Source organism: Xiphophorus couchianus, chromosome 21, assembly GCF_001444195.1.
Source record: "Xiphophorus couchianus chromosome 21, X_couchianus-1.0, whole genome shotgun sequence".
Taxonomy (NCBI): domain Eukaryota; kingdom Metazoa; phylum Chordata; class Actinopteri; order Cyprinodontiformes; family Poeciliidae; genus Xiphophorus; species Xiphophorus couchianus.
The window spans coordinates 16831609-16846497 of NC_040248.1; the positions used below are offsets into that span (position 1 = coordinate 16831609).

The following is a 14889-nucleotide window of genomic DNA, read 5'->3' on the forward strand; positions in this document are numbered from 1 at the left end:
GCTGGGCTCTCTCTTAGAGATAGGGTGAGAAGCTCAGTCATCTGGGAGGGACTCAGAGTAGAGCCGCTGCTCCTTCACATCGAGAGGAGCCAGTTGAAGTGGCTCGGGCATCTGGTCAGGATGCCTCCTGGACGCCTCCCTAGTGAGGTGTTCCAGGCACGTCCCACCGGGAGGAGGCCCCGGGGAAGACCCAGGACACGCTGGAGGGACTATGTCTCTCAGCTGGCCTGGGAACGCCTCGGGATTCCCCCGGAAGAGCTGGAAGAAGTGGCTGGGGAGAGGGAAGTCTGGGCCTCCCTTCTAAAGCTGCTACCCCGTGACCCGACCCCGGATAAGCAGAAGAAGATGGATGGATGGATGATTGATTGATTGATTCAAAATCCTCAAAGATATTAATATAATAAAAAATTTTAGCAGAATAAAAGGTTAAGTCAATATCCTAAGTTATTCTGGGTACATTTCATCATGTATTAATGAAGAACCATTGCATCAGTTCAAATTATATTTTTTAACATAAAATATTATGAGAACATCTGTTAAGATTTTGCTCTTTTTTGTTGTTTTTTTTGTTTGTTTTTTTTTTTCAAAAAGTTGCAATAAATGTAAGATAACAATGTTTAAAGCCAAGATATTTTCCATTCGGTGAAAACTGAGCTTGTTTTCTTGTTAAAGGTACAAACGGACTTGGAGCCTGGATTCTTGCAATAATAGGGGCCGTGGGAATGGTACTTCTTGGCAGTACAGTCTTCATCCTTGACACGTAAGACACTTTTGTCTTCTGAGTAGTTACAATTCAGCTCCAGAGCTGCTGGTCTCGGTTACATTTTGGTGTTTGACGTTTACTTTCAATCTCTCCTGTTTGTTTTTTTTCTTTCAGCTGGTTCATTCACTCCTAATCCAGTCAAGCTCATGAGTTGTGCTTGTGTGAAGCACTAAAAATAAAATGCTGCAACCCGCTACAACTCTCTCAGCCACTGATTGGTGTATGAAATAGTTTCTGCCTCTTTGTAAAAACCTAATAAAATATATTTAATTATCAATCAATCAATCAATAAGTTTATTCACTCAACAAATCACGCTTCATCACCAATGTACAAAATCATTGTCTTGTAACAATTTATCTACATGAGTGAAAGGGAGCAGGAAGAAGAAAAACCTTATAAAAACCTGCCCGTTTTTATATCATTCTCCTCATTGTTAACTCAGAAGTGTATAAGACTTAATCTTTTTTTTTCTTATAAAGTATTTTGAATTGGTTTAAAGTAGGACATTTTTTCAAATCCTCATCCAACCTTTTCCATAATTTGACTCCATGCACCGAAATACACATTTGCTTTAAAGTAGTCCGCACAATCTTACTTTAGAAATCACACTTACTTCGGTTCTTTCTGTCACTTTGAGCTTAAAACCCTCTCATGCATGAATTATGATCCTTTGTGTCAGAATTTTTTTTCCATTTTAAAAAAAATTTTCTTAAGGCATAAAAAAAGGTAGGAAAATGTTTTTGTAAAAATGTTTTGTTTTTTTTAAAGTGATCAATTGTAATTTTGTCCAAATACAAAGTTGTTATTTGAAAAATACATCAGTAGTATTGTTCCTTAGGGGTTATCTGATGTCACAATATTTTTTTTACTTACAAGAGTCGTCTACAGTAGAAGGAGGGACCGGGTTGGTTCTCATGCTTTTTTGTCTGTCGGCCATATTGTATTTAACAAAAATAATTTCTTGCATTTGCAGCTGATGGCCAGTAGTTGATGGTATATTTTATGATGCATTAGTGTCCACTTCAGTGGTCTGTGTGCATTTATAACATAAAAATCCACAGGAAGCACAAGAAAATGGCTTTTAGATAGCTGTCCACTGTAGTGACCACTATGCATGAAAGAGTTAAGACAAGAAAACTTTTGTAAATTGATTGGCAATAATGTCTTTTTAGCTTTAAACATAACTGATAACATTTTTAAATGAACCAAGTCCCTTAATTTCAAATTGTCTGATTGAGTAAACAATTTATTTGTATGTTCTCTGTATGTCGCCTTATAGCTTTCTTTTGTCTCACAAAGGCTTAGTGTTAGTTTTATATGTGTTGCCCCAAAAGTCAATACAACAAGTCGCATATGGAACAACAAATTAACAATATAAAGTCTGGAGTTTTGAGTATTCTAAAATATATTTTTGTTATACTTTGTTTAAAAGTCTAATATTTTGCATAGTTTTTGTTTTATATATTTTATATGAGATTTATTTTGTAGCTGTAGCCAGATTTCTGTGACTCTCATTTTCTTCAAGTTCAAGTATATTTTCATCACAAATTTCAGCAGCACTTGAGTTCAAAGTGTTATAAAACCATCGTGCAGTGACCATTTGTGAAACAAGCAATAAACATAACATTTAGTCAAATAAGTCAATTATGTTGAGTAGTGTTCCTTTTACTGCTATTCAAAGGCAACTAAACAGGGGGATTTTTAGCCTTAATTTAAAGGAACTCAGTGTTTCAGCTGCTTTGCAGTTTTATGGGAAAACTGCAAGTTTGCTCTAGATTTGTGGAATCTAGGACAAATCTAGAAGTTTGATTTGTAAGGAAATCAAACTGCGGAAGTTTGTTCTAGGTGCATAGAAGCTGAATGCTTTTCATGTTTGGTTCTGGTTCTGAGGATACAGAGACAGAAGAAAAAAACAAAAGCGGAGCAGTCTGGAAGGTTGATCCTACAACAGCTGGTCTGTCTTCCTGGTGAGCAGCAGCGTTCTGGATCGGCTGCAGCTGTGATTTCTTTTTTTTAGGCAGACATGTGAAGACACTGCTGCGGTAATCATCACAACTAAAGATAAACACAGGTTTCATAACATACATTAAGGATGTCTGCTTGCTGTTCTCATTTGTACAAGAATTAAGAAAGTGTTTGAGTGAATCTCACCACTCTCTGCTCGGTAAGTGAAAGTGACAGTTCATTAAGTTAAACTCCTTTTACTTCATTAAATCTTTTCCGTTATCCGCTGTCGTCTATGAACAGGGTCTCTTTGATTTTTTTTTTTTTTTTATTGGGACGTTGACGTCAGGAGGGTCCATACGACCTAGGAAGAGTCTTCCTAACCTCAGACCTTGCTTGTAGTTAAAGGAAGGAGAACTTCTGGTCTTTGATTTTCCGGAAACGTCAGCGGGAGATCCAACACGGACCCAGAAAATCCTCAATCAGCTTCCCTCAAGCGTGTGATGTAAAAGTTTAAATTGGCAAAAATAGAAAGTACAAATTTGTTTATTGCATCTGCAATAGAGAGCAGAGGTAAAAGTAGAAAAAACACATCTGACCACAGACAGCCAAAACGTTACTGAGCACATCTTTTGGTCTAGATGTGTCTATACTGAACGCACAAACATTTCAAAGGCTTTGATTGTGAAATCCACGATGTTTACGCGAAACATCTGCTTTGCTGGTCCAGCCTGAGGAGAACTGACAGAGGGCCGCCTGTTTTTGCTGTATTATTCTAGATTTCAAAATGTGGCACATGTTTTATAACGGCTTCTTCCATTGTCACTGCCTTCAGCAAGTACAAACTTGTTGAAAAATACCAAAGTATCATCTAAGAAATTGCAGTAAAGCACTTTGTTCTTGGGGAATCTCAAACTTTTAACCAACTTTGTTATGAAGAAGCGGAGAGATAAGAGTCTTTGAATCTCTTTTGTTTCTTCCTGACATTTATTCACGGAGAGGAGGACATTGTTTGTTGCTTTGACTTTTTTTTTTTTTCTTTTTCTCAAATGGTCAGGGAGAACTGTTTGGCTCGCTTTACATGTTATTAGTGGTGACATAAACAGACAATTTGCTAAATCTAGAAAGAAATCTTGAAAGTTGTAAACAAAATCCTTTTTTTGTAAAAAAAGAAAAAAAGAATTGGTCAAAAAAAAAGTAATTAAATCAGAATTATTGAGATAATAAGTGACCGACAGCTTTGAATTTCTCTGCAATTTATTTCTAACAAAAATTCTGATTCAAATGAACTTTTAGGTGATATTCCAATATATTTATTCAGTTTTGTTATATAGCTGTCTAATGAAGATTATCAATGATGGCCAAACACAAGCTCTCAGTTCCTCTGTTATTTTTAGTTTACTTCTGTTACTTGCAGGAAACATTTGCAGCGCTTCTATTTTGGGTTTGTAAGCATGCACTCCTGCAGATGATGTGACAGATGGTTGATATGAACCCGACTTCCTTTGTTTAACTCCACTGGCTTGTCGTTTAATGTTTTAAAGACAAAAAGCGACACAAAAACCAGGAAATGTTTCCAAAAGGCACCGTTTATTTTTCAAGTCACTGTAAAAATGCACAAGTCACTGTTCCCACACGTGAAGATTCTCCTCCATTGCACTTTTATAAAAGAAAACCTGGAAAACACCTGATAATCTCCGAGGCATTTATTGGTTTGAGTGCAAACATCAGCTGAGATCTGAAATTATACCGTTTAATCACAATCATTACACACGCGGCAGAGAAAATCATTTGAAATCTTAAAAAAACTGTAGTGAGGAGTTAGCGATGATCTTCATCAAGTTGAGCTTAACTTAATATTAAAATGCATTACATGACATTATTAGGTTTAAAAAAAAAAAAAAAACTTCAAATGAGTAAAAACTCTTTAAAAAAAAAGCTCTTTGGTCTTCAGTCTGTAAACTCTACAAAGGCACTTTATGGTCACCCTGATTGGACGTCAGCAACATGCCGGCAGGTATGTGTGGACGGAGGTAGTGATGTTAGAGTCCCTCTAAAGCTACGTTCACACTGCAGGCGAATTGGCTCAAACCTGATGTTTTTTGGAGTAATGTGGGATGTCAAGTTACCAGGTCAGACTTTTTAGAATAAGTGTGAGTGTGGTGCTGAATCCGTGTGGTGCTGGAAAGTGCGTTACATTTTTTTTTTTTTTTTTTGAATGCACTTTTCAGCGTCTCCCCGTCTCTCCCGTGCCGCTTCACAGTGATGTGTCGCCCCAAACAAAATGCTGAATTTCGCTCTCTTTTCACTGATGCAACTCCTTCTCAGCGCCTGCTGACACATTAAAGTAAATACACTTTTCTTTCACGTTTCCTGCACCACAGATTGCTGCGTGATGCCGCCGTTGTTTTGCACATGCAGGTCGATTTGCAACAGCGAACAGTCGCCACAGAAGTCAAATACAGGCAACATTTTAAGAGTAATGCAATGATCGGCTGTGCAAAAGCAAAAACATTAGATTCCAGAAAAAAAATCTGATTTGAGCATCGAGATCTACGGTGTGAACGTGGCTTTTGAAAGTAGGTACGAGTTGAACTGCAAACTGAGCCGCGGTTACTCAACTGTTGCAGCATTAATAGTGTCCTAAATGTAGCTATTGCATTTTTGAGAACTAACTGTGTTCACAGGCACAGAGAATGTTCAATTATTTGATCTAACAACCTGTTTATGTCTTCATTTATCACAGGAAAAGCTGTTTTTTCAGTTGACATGATCTCGTCTGTGCCTGTAAACCCAGTCAGAGGCTCTGACTGACCCTGATGAATCCTGTTTCCTGAGTGCCTCTCTTCTTCTGGATTAGCTTCCTGTCCCTGGCTCGTCTAACGTGTCTAAGCGTGGACTCTGTCTTCCAACGCCTTCAGCTCTGTCTCCACCTGAGCGGGCAGATCAGCTCCGACCTGCTGAGTGAAGTACACCCTCAGCTCCTTGGTCTCCTTCTGCCAGAAAGGTTTGGGCACATCGAACAGGGCGCCCATATCCACCTTACCGCCCAGACCTTTAGTGTCGATGGCGCCATCTTCTGGCAACCAGCCGATGTAGCTCTTCTTGGCCGCTTCCTCTTCCCTCTCTCTGCCGCAGCGCTTGAAGATCCACTCCAGCACTCGGGCGTTTTCTCCGAACCCGGGCCAGAGGAAGGCGCCGGTGGCGGGGTCCTTTCTGAACCAGTTGACGTGGAAGATCTTGGGCAGCTGGGTGGGGGCCTTCCTGGTCTGCATGCTCAGCCAATGGGCGAGGTAGTCGCCGAAGTTGTAGCCAAAGAACGGGCGCATGGCGAACGGGTCGTGCATGACCACCTTACCTGGAGGAAGAGCAAAATAACATTGTCAATCAAAAAAAGGGCCTGGGAAAAGGTTAGGTACCGGTGCAGGGTTTCGGCAGGTTTCACCAACTCAAATTTAAAACCATCACAAATAAAATTTAAGACCTATCTGATGGCAGAAACGTACAAAAAAATGCATGTGCGTTGTTGTTTTTTTTCAGGAGATCAAAACCGTAAAATTTCCGTAGTCTTTTTGTGGCTTTTGGCAGCGGTTTTGTGTTTCTCACATGGTATATCGCTCTCTACAACCGTATCCTCCGTAGCGCTAAAAATCTTTGCTCAGAATGGATGTATTCTTATACGGGTTGGCAACTGACGTTAGCCAGTGGCGAAGACAAACGTCGTCTAGACAACTGCCAATAAATTTACACGAACTTTTCCCATAATAGAGGCAAAAAGCTAGCCAGCCAACGAGCTAGCATAAGTAGCTTGTAACCCGTAGACTTCATTGCCTCAAGACACAGAAACGCAGTGAGTGATGAAACTTTTCCCTGACACAAAAGTTCAGTAAGACAAAACCTGCATAGCCATGACAAAACTTAAGACCTTTATTAGCATATGTAAAGCCAACTTACATCTTCTTTAATGAATTTCTGACATTTTAAGGCCATTTTAAATACTTTAATGTAAGACTTTTTAAGGATGTGCAGACACCCTGCAGCATTATTAATCCCCAATTTACCAGTCAGGTGTGTAAAGATATGTACCTTTATGCTCTGCAGCTGCTGTGGCCTCTGATCTCATTGCAGCTCCAACAAACACTCCATGTTGCCAGTTGAACGACTCGTAGACCAGAGGGACTCCTGTAAACATCAGCATTACTTCATGTTCGATGCTGCGCTGGGTATGAAATGTTATTAAATGTACCAAAGTGCAACATGATTAAATTTGGCCTGTAATTGTTTTCTTATGCAAATGGAAATTTTTGAAAACCACTGTTATCAAAATTCTAAATATTTGGAGGAAAAAAAACAACCCTTTAATATGAGTATATAGATAATTACCTATAAGAATAGCAGCAGTTCTGCTGAAAAAAAGTCTTAAAATAAGATTTTCTTTCCTACTTAATAAATGCTTCATTGTTCTAAATTATATAGTGTGTTTTCTATATGAATGGAACAAACCTTCAGGCCTTCTGCCTCCAAAGATGATGGCATCGATGGGAACCCCTTCCTCGCTCTCCCACTGGGGGTCAATGATGGGGCACTGACCCGCCGGAGCACAGAAGCGTGAGTTAGGGTGGGCACATGGCGTGGAGCTTCCTGGGTGCAAACAAGAAACATTGTACATTACATTATATTATATTATATTAGTATATTACATTATTCAATTTTTAAAATTGGAACTGACATTACTTTAGTAAACCACAAGATGGTGCTGTACTCACTATGCCTGTCAAACTAAACTTTGTGGCAGAACTAGTAATATTCATAAAAGTGTGGAGAAAAGCGGGATTTAGGAGAATTTATCGGTCTTTTATAAACTAGAATGTTTGAATATCTGAGTCTGGTTCTACCTGGTTTCCATGTTTTGCCGTGCCAGTCGGTGAGCGTAACCCCAGCTGCAGGGGGGTCGAGCCCCTCCCACCACACTCCCCCGTCGCTCGTCTCACCAACATTGGTGAACACCGTGTTTCTGGAGATGGTGGCCATGGCGTAAGGGTTGGTCTTGTCCGAAGTGCCCGGAGCGACGCCGAAGAACCCGTTCTCTGGGTTGATGGCCCTGAGTTTGCCTGCCAAGACCCGAGACGATTGATTTAGCACACAGGAACACGAGGGGTGACGTCAGTGTGTATTTGAATAGGCTCACACTAACCTTGACTGTCGAACTTCATCCACGCGATGTCGTCCCCAACACACTCCACCTTCCAGCCGGGGATAGCGGGCTTCATCATGGCCAGGTTGGTTTTACCGCAGGCGCTGGGGAAGGCTGCCGCCACGTAGCGCTTCACACCCTGAGGGTTGGTGATTCCAAGGATCTGGCGACAGAAAAGAGTTGTGAACCAAGACAGAAGAGGCTCATGGTCACTGTTGTAATATTTTTCCTTTTTGTCTCACCAACATATGCTCAGCCAGCCAGCCCTCATCCTTGGCGATGCGAGAGGCAATGCGGAGGGCAAAGCACTTCTTCCCAAGGAGAGAGTTTCCTCCATAACCGCTGCCAAAGGACAGAATCTGCCTGGTGTCCGGTAGGTGAGATATTAGGACTTTGTCTGGGTTACAAGGCCAAGAGTTGACCAGAGGAGCTGGAGAATGAGAGATTTAGAAAGGTGAATGCAAACACAAATACATCCCACCTCAATTTATTCAGTCCGTGAGAACGTTTGAGTACCTTTGAGCGGGAAAGGTCGTCCTAACGAGTGCTGACAGCGGACAAACTCTTCTCCTTCATACAGTTTCTGCAGAACAGGGGAGCCCATGCGCGTCATGATCCCCATGCTGGCTACGACGTACGGCGAGTCTGTCACCTGAAAGATACGCAACGTGTTCACGACAAGATCCCCGGGTAATAACCATAAAACTACACAGATTCTAATTAGGCTGTAATATAAACCACAACAATAAAGTCCAACATTACAAACAGTCATAACTAATAAAAAAAAAAACAACAACCAGCAGGGTTATTGCTTTATTGCAGGCTTTTTTGCTGAGTACAAGGCATTTAGAGAACAGATAGTACCTGGACGCCATATTTACTTAGTGTTGAGCCGACAGGTCCCATGCTGAAGGGAATCACGTACATGGTCCGACCTACAAGGGGAACCCAGAGGTAAATAAACACATTAGGGTTGTTGATTTCCAAATTATTTATGATACTTGTCAGCAGTAATGCTTGTATCTTTAATGTTAGAGCAGGGTGCAGAGCCTCTTGTGCCATTAGAAATACCTTATTTTACTAGAAGACTTACTTACAACAGCAACCAGTAATAAATAAGCATGCTAAATGAATTAAAGGACTAAATACTGCCCCATATCATGTAAAGTTCTCAGAAGTTCACGTGTGCGTACCTGTCTCTATACCATCATGCGTCAATGCTTCATCTAAGCACATGAAATAAAAAACTACAAACTGTTTTCTAAACTGACTGAAAGCAGTTTAAGAAACGGTGCCAAACTGCTGGATCTCGACCACAGATGAAGTGCAAAACAAAACCAGGATCTGAGTTTAGGAAAGTGAAATGAAGACAAGAATCGAACCTACACAAGTGTAAAAAGGAAAGGTTATGTTGCCTTATGAAGCAAACTTTAGTATTAATTTTAAACATCCCAGAGGATCAATTTCAGCCCCTTTGAAGCAACGAAACTGAATGGCAATATTGATGGATGTGACCAGAAGGACAAAGTACCCATTTGTTCAAACATACAGATTTACCGAGGGTGAAAGACTAAGGTTGCTTAGAGTTTTAAAGATGATCTTATGTATATTTTTAAACACCATATAGCTGGTTGTTGATTGTGGAATATCAATCCTTCAAAATCTGAACTTGGCGACGGCAGTGCATGACCCTTACATGGAGCCCTCAGTCCTTTACGCGGCCGTCACAGGTCCTGCCCCATTTACCTTTCAAGCATTTCTTCCCTTCTCTCACAAATTACTTTCCTTTCACTTTGCTATGAACTAAAGGCCACTTGAGCCAAAGAAAATCCTTTAAAAAAAATGAAAACTTAACATGTTGAAGGTGACAAAGAAATCAGGTTAAAGGGATCGTTCAACCTACCCGCCATGCACCCTGGGAAACGGTCTTGTCTGGCTTTCAGCCAGTCCGACTCGCTCATCCAGCTACCCAGCTGGCTCTTCGTCCCTCCAGCAGGGATGGGGATGGTGTCTCTCTGGTTTTTGGTTATGATCACAGTTTTGCTCTCCACCCGGGCCACATCCTTTGGGTCTGTACGGGCCAACCAACTGCCAGACAGAAAATGTTGCTGCAGAACAACTACTTCAGAATACGCCATCGAGGAACAGCTGACCATTTGTGCAACTCCTACCAGTTCTCATATTTGGGAAGCCTCTTGACCATGCCGTCCCTTTCCAGGCCGGCCAGGATGTTGGCCGTTTCCTCAGGAGTACCGGTTACCACGTGGACGTTGGCGGGCTTGCACTCGTCCACAGCTCCCTTCACAAAATCAGCCACGGCAGGTGGTAGAGAAGGGATGGAGGCCAGAGAACGGACTCCGACACTGGCCCCAACACCACCCTGCCTGTAAGAGTAGAGCACCCAGGGTGCTTAGAGTCAACGTGACTAAACTTTAATGAAGAGGTACTGATCAACTATTACTGATTATTTGTTCATTGCCATGCAGAGACCCCCTTCCTATAAGGTACACCACATATTTCAGAAGAAACTTGTGTCTGAGTTACAGATGTATCTTTCTGTCTGAGTGGACAGACATTTTCCATGTACTTGTTTTCCTAGGTCTGCCAAGTGTAACCTAATGTTTTCATGTGGCTGCAGGGATAGCTGCGTCTTAAACTGCTTTTTATGGGAAGAAGGGTGGAGTGGTCTTTTTCAGTTTGGGCTGAAAACCTCATAATGACATCTGTGGACAAAGAGAGGCCTATGGGGGAGCCAAGCTATTGTTTGTCAGCAGCACAATATTCATGTACACGAGCCAGTGAGTGGCGGTTGCCATGTTTACTGGTAAAACACAAACCTGGGTGTGTGTGTGTGCCTTCTGCCTGTTCACTACCATCGAACATACAGTGTTATCTGCTCCGCCGTGGCCGACTCCACGCTGTTGCTTAGACTCTGTATGTTCAGCAGCCATTAGGAATAAATGCAAGCAGATAAACTCGTAAATCTGGTCTGAACATACAAAGTGTACGTGCAGCAGGTATGTTGAATGTGTGTAGTCACAGCGCGAGGGCAAAGAACCAGAAATTACTTAATAAAACGGACGCCGAAACTTTCTTTGAACTTGTCCTTTGAGAATTGCTTAACCAGTGGGGTGCGAGCAATTAATCATCAACACGGTCAAGCTTGTGCTGAGAGTGCCAGTAAATGTGCCACAAGACGCAGAGTGGAAGTGACCATCTTTGATCTTGTTATCTTGGAGATAAACTGGAAGTTACACCAGGCAGCTGGAGCACAGGAGGTGGTGGGCAAGAAGATAAACCCTTTTTTTGGTTTCTGAATACTGGTTATGGACCATCATAGCTGTACGCAGCAGGGAGTTGAACAATGAATGTTCACAATGAAAACGCTTTGGATGTTCCACATTTACCTTACACTGTCGTGTTCACTATATTTGACTTTTACACGTGAGCATGTTCCTAGATGGGTTACCTTTGGACCTCACATAGGTGGGGCTGATAGACATGCAGGTTTGCTGATATTTGGCCATAAACTAAATCTACAAGACAGCTGCTAAGATCTTCCTCCAAACACACAACACCCACTAATTGAAGTTGTGGAAACGGAAAAACAATAAAGTATTCTTAGTTTCCCCTAAAATATTGCTCAAGTCTTATGTCGTTCTCTTAAACCCCATATTGTCTATTGTCTTGCCTAATGAGTTGAATTAAATAAAAACCACTAATGATTTGTTGTCGGGCCAACAAGATTTGGTTAGAAAAGCACAAAATGAACTTTCAGCACAATTAAGTCATTTGTGTGGGAGCTTATTGGGTACTCAGTATTAAAAAAACAGTGGTGAGACACAGAGTGAACACAAATGATTTGAAAGCTGTGAGAACATAGCTACTCTCTAGCCGGTAAGGTTAGAACAACACTGAACATTTCTAAAGGGAGTATTTCAAATTTGTTTTATGAACCTGGACTGCAGTTGATTATCTTTAGTCCTTAAACTGATCAAACATGAACTGTATACTATTCGTGGTCCATCGTGTCTAAAATATTTCAAAGAAGTTGCAGCTTGGGAAGCTGAAACACCTTTGTACGAGGCTATTTTACATGACATTGGCTAGCATTTACAAAATAGCCAATCTAGGATTTCTGTTGATTTCCCTTAGTGCTGTATCCCCAGGAGCAGAGACAGTGTATTAATGCATATTTAGGTATATTTGGTCTTGGAATGATAGTTATAAATTATTTTAGAGAGGGTCTCACATATTTGCAAATTTTAGCCATTCATACAGAGTTTAGCTCGCTAACCCTTGTGAGTACTGGGGGATCCACTGTAGTTCAATGTTGAACACAACTAGAGATTAGCAAAAAATGTTATGCTGTTAAAACTTTTTTTTTTTTAAGGACAATTCTTCCTGTTCTCACAAACTACCGCTTTAAACTCACCTCGTTTTGTCTCGTCTCGTCTCCTGAGGCGGACGCATCGTAACACCCCGACATTTCACATATTAAACCTGCATATTTAATTATTCGTTGAGCTGAGCAAATCAATTACAGATCAGTGAAGTGGAGACTGAACAAATAAACCTGCCACTGTCCTCTAACCCACGGGACAGACAGACAGACCCTTGCCCAGAAAACTTAAGGACAAAGACCCTCGGTTTGCCGTTTTTTTAGTGATTCCGGATGAAACAGTCTCTTCAGTCGGATCTGCAGTGAGTCAGTCTTTTCACCACACAGGCAATCAGTTATGCACATTATTTTGTCATGCTGTTAATTACTGTAACTGGTGAGGTATAGCTAAACATTATGATGACTGTATCTCGGACTGAGAAAGGAAATGACATGATTTGGATTTTGACTGAAATTTGTTAGCAAGAAGCTTGTTAAAAATTAAGAGTTAGATGGTGTATAACTGGCAGGACTAGATTAGTCGTTTTGTTCTTTCTTCTTTTAAGAGAATTTGCGTCTTTTTCAACCTGGTGACCTTTGCACTAAAAATAAAAAAACCCATCCATCCCCTCATGTTTCTGTCTGCTTACAGTTCCCCACCCTGTTCCCATCCCAGACCAGATTCGTTATAGCACGTCGCCTCGCGGCACGTTTTGCAAGATTAACGAGGATATAATCTGGCAGGAGACTATTCAGCAGGGAAAACCTGGAATCCTGCTTTCAGTCAAAGGACTTTTCCTTGAAAACGCACACCTCCGACTCGACAAGCCAATCCACACACACCGCAGGCCTACACACCTCCTCTCCCACCTCACAACCCCTGCCTGACAGATCCTGGTTGAACGTGGAAGGGCCAGAGTCTGAGGCGAGCAGCAGCGTCACAGCAGACAACATGCACACATGCTGAATTATATTTCACTTCCAGTGACAACTGCACTCGGCAACAGGCCTTCAGGCAGAAATACAAACAGAATGCCTCACTGATGCTCACACACACGCTGCACAAAAAGTGTCAGTGTCTCTTTGGCATGCACCTTTAGAGATGAAATAAAAGCACACACTATTTGAACTGGTTGCTCACTTTGACTGCAGGCTTCCTGTGTGACGTGGCCTCATCACAAAGCCTCCAGGGTGCAATGGTAAAAGAGAATGGAGAAAATGAATGGAGGAACACAAACCGAACACAAATCCACTGCTGTGGCAACAGACACAGAGATGCTCTTTTCCTGAAAGTCAGTTGACGTGGAGCCCAAATCAAGTCCGACAAGTTTCTGACTGCAACTGGCAGAAAAAGTGGGGAGTCACAGGTTCAATTTAGGTTTCTAATAACTCTTGAAGAAACGGTTTAAGACGATAAGTAAACAGAGTGGACAGATTTCGCTCTCAAATAATAATAATCCTAATTTTTTTTTAAAAAGAAAAAAGCATGACATCAGATTAATTGAGCTGCATCAGAAAATACTGAATGACACTAGTAAAATACTCACCTTCGTATAACTCCTAATAAAAGGCACGACATCTTTTGGTGCTAAACTTGGACTGATAAGTTTTAAAAGACGGTAAAAAAAAAAAAAGCACATAAAAGTTATCTGCGGTGATGAAGGAGGGCAGCAGCTAAAGCTCTGTCATATCTGTTCTCTCACTGAGGACCTTGTACTTTGCTCCGAGAGAAAACACCTCAGAAGCGGCTCAGTAGATGCTGCCCTGCCTCTGCTGACCCACGACCGGAGCGGACTGACGGCTCCACGGCGTCCCCACGCTGCTTTATCACGGTGAACTCCAGACTGCTCGGCTCGCAAGCTTGCAAGCAGCGGGGAGGCGGAGGCGCGTCTGGTGGAAATTTACATATGTTGTCCGCAGATTGTGTCCGTGCTGATGATGTCCCTAACCCAGGCTGCTCGCCCTGTTCCTCCCGGATGATGCAAGCCCCGGCAGTTCCTGCACTACAGCACGTAAAAACTGACGCAGAGAGACTCGGGGGAAACAACCCGGAAGCACGAACTCAAGCGCGGAAACAAACTCAAAACAGACTCCTAGTGCTGTTCTCACACGTTTCAAGCTCGGTTTTTAGCTTCTTTTTTTGTCGAAACATCATAGTTTCCATCTTTTAAGTCGTAGGATGTGGGTAAAAATTAACGCGTCTTCTTCTATTATTATTATTATTATTATTATTATTTCTAGTCACTCGAAAATAACTTCTCAAAGCCACATTCAGGAGAGATGAACGTGTCACTGTTTGCTTCAGCTTATGTAGCTCCTTCATTCCTGGGAATCAAGTTCTCAAACTGTCCTATTAGAGACAGCTTTGGTTTTTTTTGCAACAAATGGCTCTAATAGGAAGCCCAAAGTGTACTTTGTTGCAACTTGTAACAAATTGCAGTGGGTTGAAACAATGAGACAAAATAGTGGCTTCATTGTAGATTCCCTTTTACAACAAGTGTATTTGAGAAATGTAATAATGTCTGTCACTCTTTATGATGGACAGACATTCAAACACAACTCCTGTTGACTTTATAGTTCCCGTTGCATATTCTCTATACAGCAAC

The 14889-nt window shown here is 41.5% G+C and overlaps 2 protein-coding genes across 22 annotated transcripts in view; one reads left to right on the forward strand and one right to left on the reverse strand.

The window, feature by feature from the left end:
* Positions 1-959, forward strand: part of LOC114136523 (hemicentin-1-like) — a 51908-nt gene extending 50949 nt beyond the window's left edge. For all 21 annotated transcript variants that reach the window (XM_028004533.1, XM_028004543.1, XM_028004541.1 and 18 more), the window contains 2 exons: positions 673-760; positions 878-959. In XM_028004533.1, coding sequence (XP_027860334.1) covers positions 673-760; positions 878-896 — 107 coding nt within the window. In that variant the 3' untranslated portion in view covers positions 897-959. The remainder of the gene's footprint in view (positions 1-672; positions 761-877) is intronic.
* A 3318-nt stretch (positions 960-4277) lies between these two features.
* Positions 4278-14279, reverse strand: pck2 (phosphoenolpyruvate carboxykinase 2 (mitochondrial)). Its single transcript, XM_028004569.1, has 11 exons — positions 13831-14279; positions 10074-10286; positions 9806-9990; positions 8767-8837; positions 8419-8554; positions 8145-8332; positions 7903-8065; positions 7604-7819; positions 7212-7349; positions 6795-6890; positions 4278-6066 (listed from the first exon to the last, which is right to left on the reverse strand). The coding sequence occupies exons 1-11, from the start codon at positions 13860-13862 to the stop codon at positions 5597-5599; spliced, it is 1908 nt and encodes a 635-aa protein (XP_027860370.1). The 5' UTR covers positions 13863-14279; the 3' UTR covers positions 4278-5596.
* Between the last annotated feature and the right edge of the window lie 610 nt (positions 14280-14889).

Excerpts from the sequence above, each read along its gene's own strand:
- pck2 (XM_028004569.1), bottom strand. The coding sequence starts at position 13,862 with ATGTCGTGCCTTTTATTAGGAGTTATACGAAG. Across the intron at positions 8,555-8,766 it reads TAAGTAAATATGGCGTCCAG|GTGACAGACTCGCCGTACGT; the intron begins GTACTATCTGTT and ends CGTATCTTTCAG. Across the intron at positions 7,820-7,902 it reads GATGAAGTTCGACAGTCAAG|GCAAACTCAGGGCCATCAAC; the intron begins GTTAGTGTGAGC and ends GGGTCTTGGCAG.